The following is a 10000-nucleotide window of genomic DNA, read 5'->3' as shown; positions in this document are numbered from 1 at the left end:
TATGATTTACAGAATACAAGGAGGCCAAAGATACGTGAAAAGGAATACTGAAGCGATTTTGCCTAATTTATGCACGTCACGAGTGAAGTCTTGAGATATGTATCAATCTTAAAGTAATAAACATGAAAGAAAAATTCAATGTAATCTGAGTTATAAGAAAAGGGCGAGGAAGGGAATGGAAATAAGTACACTAGGTAGAATACAAAAATGGCTTTGCCTAATCTCAATGTTCTGTTCTGAGAATTAAGACAGTATCATTCTTATCAGAGTAATTTGAGGCAGGAAAGACACGTAGAAGGAAACAAAATCGCGTTAGATAAAATATGGCCAAAACTTTACATAATTTCAATGTGTCAGAAATGAAGTCTTACGTGATTATTCGTACCAGACATGAGAGAGAGAGAGAGAGAGAGAGAGAGAGAGAGAGAGAGAGAGAGAGAGAGAGAGAGAGAGAGAGAGAGAGAGAGAGAGAGAGAGAGAGAGAGAGAGAGAGAGAGAGAGAGAGAGAGAGAGAGAGAGAGAGAGTGTTTCCAATGCAATCTGAGTGGCAAGAGAACGTCGAAGAAGGGAAAAGAAAGCATCAAGTGAGACGGATCATGAAATTAAGTGTCAAACTTCGATAGGCCAAGAATAGATGTCACGGGATCGACCCACACATTATCTAACAGACGATCCACTGCAGGATGAGCGACAGGAGAGCGAGGGCTACAGTGAAAAGAGAGAGAGAGAGAGAGAGAGAGAGAGAGAGAGAGAGAGAGAGAGAGAGAGAGAGAGAGAGAGAGAGAGAGAGAGAGAGAGAGAGAGAGAGAGAGAGAGAGAGAGAGAGAACTTCCTGACGTAAGATGGATCACGGAAGCATCTCGGGATAACTTTGATGTGTCAGGAGTAAAGATACGTGACTGGCGAGAATCTGCCGGAAATATATAAGATATATAAGGAAAGCAAGCAATTTTAGAGCCCACCTTCTATGCAACTCATGGAGACAGAGGAGGAGGACGAGGCAGAAAGGGGGCATGAAAACAGCTAGAAGGGGGCGTTGAGCACAGACGGTTGGGATGGGATCGTTGTTGGCGGGGAAAGGAGTAAATTCAGAGAGCCGAGCGTGCAGCAGTTGTAAGGGAAATGGGCACAGCTGAGGAAGACACGGGGAGGGAGGGAGGGAAGGAGGGAGAGATGGGGGAGTTTGGCGTATATTGAGAGGAAAGTAGGGAACACACGGCTTTGCTAGATCAATACTACAGCATCATGACATTCTGCTTGCTCGCTCTCTCTCTCTCTCTCTCTCTCTCTCTCTCTCTCTCTCTCTCTCTCTCTCTCTCCAGCCACTTCACTTTGACGCACCGTCCCACCCATGCACGCACGCACGCCCCCCACACACACACACGCTTACACAAGTGCACCCACAAGCACACGCAAATTGACTTGATTGTCTGTTTTTTTTTTTTTTTTTTTTTTAAGAATGAAAAGGGGAAACATGAAAATAAAAAGAGGAATAATGGGTGAGAGTAAACAAGAGAAAAATACATCATTTGTTAAGAGAGGAGAGGGGTAGAGTGGATGATGAAAGGGAAGGGTGGCGTGGAAACACTGCAAATAAAGGGGAAAATATATGCAGGGAGATGAGAGGAGAGGAGTTGCGCGTTCGGGAAATAAAGCAGGTCGGAATGAAGTGGAGGGTGTAAAGGACTTATTACTTATTCCTTACGGGACGCGAGGGCTTCGCTGGCGGCGTTATTAAGGGGCACAATAGCGGCAAATTCGTGCTTTTGCCTCTTGGAGCACGTGCATCCTTTTACTGCCGTTTTCCTGCTACCGACAAAAGCCATTTTCCTGTCAAGGGTTTTAAGGAACAAAGGCTTTCTTCTATCACACACACACACACACACACACACACACACACACACACACACACACACACACACAAAGCGATCCTTAAGTTGGCACAGCACCAAGAGAAATCATCTTCCCCCACCCTCCACCCCTGCGTCAGACCAACAGGAAGTGAGTCTCCTGTCATCCCTCCTTCTCCCCCATTTGATTCCTCCTGTCCCTCCTCTCCCTCCCTCACTCCACCACACACAGCATCAGGGGGAGCGGAGAGGACGGGTTGCTGCGGAGTGTCAAGGGGGTCTTTCCGTGATGGTCGTAAGCTTTGCCAGAGGTCAAGGTTGTGTTCTGGCCAGCGTCTAGTGAGGGAGCGGAAAGAGGTCCTGGTAGGTATGTTGTGAAGATCATGTGTTCTGCTATGACGTTGTACGTGTGTGGAGGACAAGTTGTTAAATGTGTTCTAAGGGTCATGGATGTTCTGCAGGAGGTTGTAGGTGTGTTCGTAAGTCATGGGTCATCTGAAAGCCGGTTATTTTATAGCTATTCTGCAGGTGTGCACTAAAACCCATAAAAGTTCAAGTGTTTCATAAGGACATGTCAGTCGTGTTCTAAAGACATGAGTGTTCTAAAAAGTGTTCTCAAAAGATGCTCTGCAATGTGTTTCAGATAGGTATCACGGTGAAGTATTCCAGGTCATTATCAGCAGTTTGACTACTACCTGGTACATCTTTCTCTAATTACCAATCACTCTGAGACACTTTTACTTGAGGTATAGCCATATTCAATCTCTGAATTGGAGAAAAATGCAAAATGTATTCTTTTCCATCACTAACTTTCTTGTAGATGCTTATAAAGAATTCACGCATTGCTTCTGCGACTGCGAATTATTTCGTGTCACAGAGTTAATGTGTTTTAAAAAGATGGTTCTCAAATAATGGTGTATGGATGGAACAGACCCCGTAATGAAGTTGTTATTATTATTAACATTTTTTTCTCTTCGTTTTTACGTCCGGTTCCCCTATTACATTAGGGCTAGGACGGTGCCTCCTAACAGAAAAGTCAGGAGAACTTTAGTTTTGGTATTTGGGAACCGTTACCCCGAGTGGATGCCCTTCCTAACCTCGGACCGTGGCCAGGATTCGAACCCGTGCGCTTGAGAACCCTGAGGCCCACAAATAATGAAGTTGTCAATAATAAGTCAAAAAGAAGCTTTAAAAAATTATACGAATTTAAGAATGGGGTTGACAGAGTGAGATAAGTTTCGTACAGAGACTGTCACTTAAAAGTCTGATGGTTTCTTCCAACTTTCCTTATTCTCCTACATTGTTAGACTGTTTAACCCATCCATTAGTACAGACAACTTCCAAACTTTATCTAATCTCTTATCAGTCATAATAGAGCTAAAGGAATACAATTATATAGGATAACTAAATTCATAAACTGTCGATAATAAAAAGTACCATGCCTTAATAAACTCTAATGAAATCTAAGACCCTTTCATAATAGAAGTATCATTCTTCCACTACATTAATTTCAATAGTATTGCAAACTCTATATAATCAAAATATCATTCATTTATTTATTAAGCCCCAGTAACATTTTATTTTCTCTTTATTATCATTCATTCTTTCACTTTAAAAACTCCAATCACATGCAATAAAATACAACCCTTCACTTAATAAACTCCATTGACATTCAACACCCCATTCATAATAGGAAAAGCCATTTTTTTCACTTAATAAACTCCAACAACATTCAATAACAACAACAATTCAACAACAATAGAAAAAAAAAATCCTTCACTGAATAATCTCCAGTGACATCCAACACACAAATCAATACGCTGTTACTGGAAGACTTAAAAGCGAGGGGAGTAAGGGAAGAGCATAGAGTTACACGGGACCAAGGGAACGTTCTCAGGGTCACATGTGTACTCCTTGGCGCTAAGGGAACTGTGGGCATAGTCGCCGGATATTCTTATGGGAAGGCGCACCGGATTAGATTACACGAGGTACACTGGAGGCAGCCCGGCGTTACGTGACAGGCAAACGAGGCACTTTTATTCCTTAGGGTGGGGGAGTGAACAAGTCACTGAGGCCTGTGGGGAGGACTTGTTGTTTGAAGGATGTTAGTGGATATAGATAAGCTGTGAGAGGTTATCCTGGCTGGTTTTGTGGGGTGACGGGTATTTTGAAAGGGACGTCTTTAGGATTACGGGTGTATATAAAGGTTATATTGGGGTGTTTTTAGGATGAGAGGTGTTCTGAAGGTTATATTAAAGCATAAGAAATATGCAAAAGTAAGGGACGTTGCAAGAAACCATCAGTCCAACAAATAGAAGTCCCTGCATAAAAGTTATATTTCTACCTGTTATTCTCATGCATACATCTGTCTAATCTTCCTTTGAAGTAGAGATGTACCGATACCAAAATTTTGGCCGATTCCGATACCGATACCGATACCACCTAATTGGGCCGATACCGATACCACCGATACCGATACTACTACTTATAGTGATTACTGCACTGGACACCAGGATGAGTTGGTGGACGGCGAGCGTTATCAGATGGGAGGCTTTGTTTTGGGGGATGCTGTGAGTCCTTCTGAGAACGTTTGTGAAATAGGAGCAATTCTAGAAGCTTTTTGAAGCCATTTGCAAAGGTAAATTACTCAGTAATTGGAATGAATATCTTCTCAGTCTTCTGATTCTTGTCAGTTATTTTAAATTCTTACTTCTTACTCCTTTAGCGACCATTTGGTCTTGTGCATTTTCATTATTAATTTTATTGACGATATTTTGGCGATCAAAAATATTTTTAAAATTATTAAAATTGTAAAACAGACAAAATATTAGCAAAAGAAACTCATTTTGTTGTGTATGTTTCTCTTTAATTAAATCTGACATCCTTTGATATTAATTCATTACACATTAGTAGACCAATTCAGAAAAATGAGCTTTCACCTAATCTTTTCAATTAAATAGAAAAAAGTTTAGTTTATTCTAAATTTCTAGTGTATTGCTATGATCTTAAATAATTAATATGCAACAAATTATACACAATGCACATGATTACAAAACAGAATCGTTACTTTCTTAGTTATGGAATTTTTACATCCTTAGGTTAACACAAGTAACTCAAAAATTAAACTTGCATTAAAATTAATATACATATATAATTCGAGCTTCCACCTATTCCAGTATGATATCTTGGAAAAGGCTACCACTACCACTGTTAATTATAAATCAAATAAGAATATGCTGTTATTTACAATAATGCAAAGTGCCTATATATATATATATATATATATATATATATATATATATATATATATATATATATATATATATATATATATATATATATGCCGGAGTTCAGCCTATACGCGTTTCATACACGTCCAATTTAGAGGTTGTGGCTTATTACCACAGAAAACAGTATTCTATGACATACGATAATCACCACGGAAACTTAGTACGCCGTATTATATTAATTTGGTATCATCAATATCTTATATTGAATATATCACTAAGTAGTAAATTCCTTTTAGGTATCGGAAGTATCGGCATAAAATAAGCCGATACTGATACCGATACCGATACCCAAAAAAAGGGCCGATACCGATATCGATGCATCGGTACATCTCTACTTTGAAGCTCCCTTAATGATTCAATAATAACAATCCGATTGCTAAGTTATTTCATTCATCTATCACTCTATCCTGAATACCGATCCCGAGAATGTTGCTTAAGCCACCCATGTTATATCCCATGTACCACTAAAAACCTCCATCAGGTTCCCTCTTAACTTACGCCTCGCTAAAGAATGCAGAGATTTAAAAGCTTTCGTCTCCTTTTGTAAGGAATGCCCCTCACCTTCTGTATCCCTTTAGGTATTTCCTCCTTCTAGTGATATTGGAGTGTTTTAGAGTTGATGGGTATTCTTGGAAGTGTTTTTAAGGTGTTTTATGAATCCAAGTGGTCAATAAATGAGGGGTCAGTGAATGGCAAATGGGGAACTATACATACCTAACAAGTGAAAGTGAAGAAGTTATCCGGGAAGTAAAATAAAGGAGAATATTAAATAATATAAAACACTGAAAAGAAAAATTAGAAAAGAACAACTAACGAAAAAAAAGTACATAACATTAGCTATATTCATCTGAACTATAATATATGATCTGGTTTGTTAAGTCACGTGGCGGGTATGTTTCATGAGGTAACGTGAGGATTTTAAAGAAGAGGTAGCGAGCTGTTCCACGGAGGGTTACTGGAATGTTTGGGAGCTGACATCAAACATAGTGTTACCCTCAAAAAAGCCACATGAATGTTACTGAGGTTGCGGGGTGCATTGGGAGCTGGCGTCAATCACTGTGTTGTCCTCAAGAAGACCACAAGAATATTACTGGGATGGTGAGGTCTACTGGAAGCTGGCATCAATCGTATTGTTCCCAAGAAGGCCACAGGAATGTTACTGAAGATGTATTGGAAGCTGGTGTCAAACACAGTGTTGTCACCAAGAAGGCTACAAGAGTGTTACTACGTAAAATTCATTATTCATTGTGCCGCAACAGTGTTATTGAAAACATGGGAGTGATGGTGGAATGGTCATCAGATTATACTTAAGATTTCTCGTGCGATATGCAGCAATCTGTACCTTAAAAAAAAGACTGCTTCTGTATTTCCATCTTCCTATGACTTGCCTTCTTATAAGAGGGAGGTTTAAAGACATTTGTCCCTTTTGGCTGACTCTATTGATCTGTAAGGGATCTGGCAATTAAGAGGGTTTTTGTTTTAATTTTTGTTGCCCTTGGCCAGTTTTCCCTCTTACATAAAAAAAAGAAAGAAAGAAAGGAAAGAGCGGACTGAATGAACATATTTCTAAATGTTTAGCTTAACTATATTGTATTGACAGTTAACTACTGAATAATAAATAAACATAATAAATGAATGAATAAATAAACACATAAATAAACGGATAAATAGATAGAGGAAAAGATAGTTACGTAGATAGTTAAATACATACATTAGTAGACAAGAAAATATGTTCATCAATACACAAATGAATAAGTAAATAAATTGAAATTTCAAAGTACTTTGTAACTGAACACTTAAAAACAATGTGTCAAATAGCAGATAAAATTTTATTAAGAACGTCTTTCTGACGTGACCTTTTCAATATATCACGGAGACCACTTTACGCTGCTTAAAGAAAAATGAGAAGGATGGGTTTTTAAGTCACGAGATTTTTTTTCTCAAGGTCACATAAGTTTCAGATGAGGCTGTTTTTACTTCATTGTTCACAGATATGTGTTCTAGAAGGCAACAGTGTTTCAAAGGACGTCATTAGCATTATTTTTTACTACAATTGTGTGTTGCAAAGCTCACTAGTGTTGAAGAGAGGTCATATGTGTTACAAAGGTCATGAGTGTTGTAGAAGAGACCAAGCGTGTGTTACAAAGGTCACTGGTGTTGCCAAGAAGTCAGGTGTTTTGTACAGGTCACAGGTGTTATGGGCGGGTCAGATGTTTTGTACAGGTCACAGGTGTTATGGGCGGGTCAGGTGTGTTGCAAAGGCTACGAATGTTGCGCGGAAGTTAACTGTGAGTTGCAAAGGTCACGAGTGTTGCGGGGAGGTCAGGTGTGTGTTGCAAAGGCTACGAATATTGCTGGGAGCTTAACTGTGAATTGCAAAGGTCACGAATGTTGCGGGGAGGTCAAGTGTGTGTTGTAAAGGTCACGAGTGTTGCAAGTAGATTAGCTATGAGTTACAAAGGTCACGAGTGTTGCGGGGAGGTCAGATGTGTGTTCTTGGAGACGAAAAGGATATATTTTAGGGGCAAAGATATAAAGCGTAACGAGAGAGATCATGGCGTGTTATAGATGTTACGAAGAGGCTTCTGATATTACTAGCTATTCTAGGAGTTACGGGAGTAATGTCCGAGCTAATTGGAAGCTAAGAGGAGACTGCAACGCACTCAGGAGACGACCAATGATTGAGGGGATGTACTGGGCACACTGGGCGGAACGAGTGTTTGGTGGAGGTCGAAAATTTGTTTTTAAGGAATATTTCAGCAGTCGTGGAGTGTTACTGAAGGTTACGTTTGTAGGAGATTTATAAGACTTTTTTTGCTAGTATTTACGTCCGATTTCCCTATAGAATTAGATAGTTTGTATGCGAGGGTGCCAAGTGTTTTAAAGGGAGAACTCCAATGATGTTCCAAGGGAGATAACAGGTTCTGATGAAAGGTTAAAAAGAAGGTGGCAGGGTTCCCAGAGTTTACAAGCTTCTAGGAGGTAAGGTGTGGCGTCAAGGGAGATAGCATGACGGATGTCTGGAGGAAGGTCACAAAGGTGCTCGTGGTCATACAGTCTAATGCACGGAGGTCACGTGAGGAGGCTTACAGGTGTGGGTCACGTGGTTCGGGGTTCGGAGCTCCGCGGGGCCTGCACTGTGGCGTCACGTGGGCTGGAGGACCACGTGCTGGAGTACTCGGGGTGGGACTCACTGGGTTGCCCGGGGCAGCCATTGAGGAGAGCAAGTACTGGGAGGCAAAGTTTGAAGTAGTGGGTAGAGTTGGGGCAGCATGGATAGGCAGGGGTAGGGAGGGGAGGATATAACAGTACTGGCGGGCACGAAGCGACACCACACACCTGCCAGCGAGTGTTGTCCAGGAAGTGCTTTCCGGCAGGGCTGGTAACGTTGCCTTTGGCGGCGGCGGCGGCGACGGCAGTCTTGGCAGCAGTCTGACCACTGGATTTGGCCGCCGTGGAAGTCTTGTGGGCCAGTTTAGTGAACATGGGCATGGTGGGCGGCGGGCGGTGGGCGGCGGACGGCACCACTGGACAGAACTTTGAGGGTCACACCAAGTGAGGGCACACCACGGGGCACACACCAGCGGACGGGTAGGAGCAGGTGAGTGACCAGCGGTGGCGGCAGAACGTTCTTCTCCACACGGTCCACATGCAACACTGACCAGCCATCCGCCGCCCACATGGCCTCCACCCGCGCCCAGCATCACCACACACGCCAGTCGCGCACCCACCAATCAGCGCGCAGTATCGATTCCAGGGACTGCTAGGAATGGGCGATGATTGGCCGCTGCGAGGGCGACGTCAGCCTCCGTGAAGAACATGGGGACTGCGCTAACCCCACCCCCTGCCTGGCTTTTGTTTATTGATCACGCGCGAGACTCAGTTGTCAGCAAGGGCTCTGACAAGGCTGCTCCAGAAATAATCAGATATATCTCAGAAAACCCGCGTTTCCAGGCTTACCAAGAGCCGCAGGGTTGAAACATAAGGAACCTAGCACATCACAGCGACGCCTGACACTCGCACCTCCCTGGGGAACGAGTCACAGCCGAACAACTGATAAAATAAAAAGAACTTTACGCCAGTGCTTTAATGACCGGAGAGGGAGGTGGTGGGAGTAAGATGCAGCCTCCAACACCCTCCTTCTTGCCTGCACACACATCCAGGCATGACCTCCACCGCCTCGCCACCATTAGCGTAGCAAGAAAGCGGAAGAGCCAACCGGCGGGGGTAAATAAAAAGAAATAGAAGGCGTAATAGAGGCGAGAGAGGGTGCCGTGTAAGAGTGAAGCGTTGCAGGAGAGGGAAGAGAGTGTGATGGAGAGCCTGGAGGTGGAGTGTGGGGAAAAGATGGACAGGAAAGCAGTTGGAAGGTGCGATGAAAGGAAAGGAGGGAGCGAGGGGATACTGAAGATGCAAAGGAGTGTTGCAGAGAGATGAAAGGAAAGGATGCATTGTGTGGAGAGAGAGAGAGAGAGAGAGAGAGAGAGAGAGAGAGAGAGAGAGAGAGAGAGAGAGAGAGAGAGAGAGAGAGAGAGAGAGAGAGAGAGAGAGAGAGAGAGAGAGAGAGAGAGAGAGAGAGAGAAATATAAAGAACACCCTCAAAGAAATAGATAGGAGGAAAACAGACATACAGAAAAGAAAAGAAATCGAAAAAAGATATGGAACAATAAGACAAACGAAGACACAATATAATAAATTACATAATATTAGACTTTTTACCTCTCCTTTTCTCTCCCTCCCTTCCTACTCCTACTCCTCCTTCTCTTACTTTCCCATATTTGCAGCTACCCAAAGGACAAAGAAAAGTTTGAACTCTTTCTCCCAGAGAGAGAGAGAGAGAGAGAGAGAGAGAGAGAGAGA

At 42.4% G+C, this 10000-nt stretch overlaps 1 protein-coding gene across 1 annotated transcript in view; it reads right to left on the bottom strand.

Annotated features, from left to right (window-relative positions):
• LOC123506091 (ubiquitin-conjugating enzyme E2 W-like) overlaps positions 1 to 9573 on the bottom strand; it is a 56311-nt gene extending 46738 nt beyond the window's left edge. The window contains exon 1 of the mRNA XM_045257956.1: positions 8480 to 9573. Within this exon, the coding sequence (XP_045113891.1) occupies positions 8480 to 8632 (153 nt within the window). The 5' untranslated portion in view covers positions 8633 to 9573. The remainder of the gene's footprint in view (positions 1 to 8479) is intronic.
• Positions 9574 to 10000: the final 427 nt, after the last annotated feature.

Source organism: Portunus trituberculatus, chromosome 19, assembly GCF_017591435.1.
Source record: "Portunus trituberculatus isolate SZX2019 chromosome 19, ASM1759143v1, whole genome shotgun sequence".
NCBI lineage: Eukaryota > Metazoa > Arthropoda > Malacostraca > Decapoda > Portunidae > Portunus > Portunus trituberculatus.
Note: the sequence above shows the minus strand (reverse complement) of the source record. Positions and strands in the feature narration are given on the sequence as shown.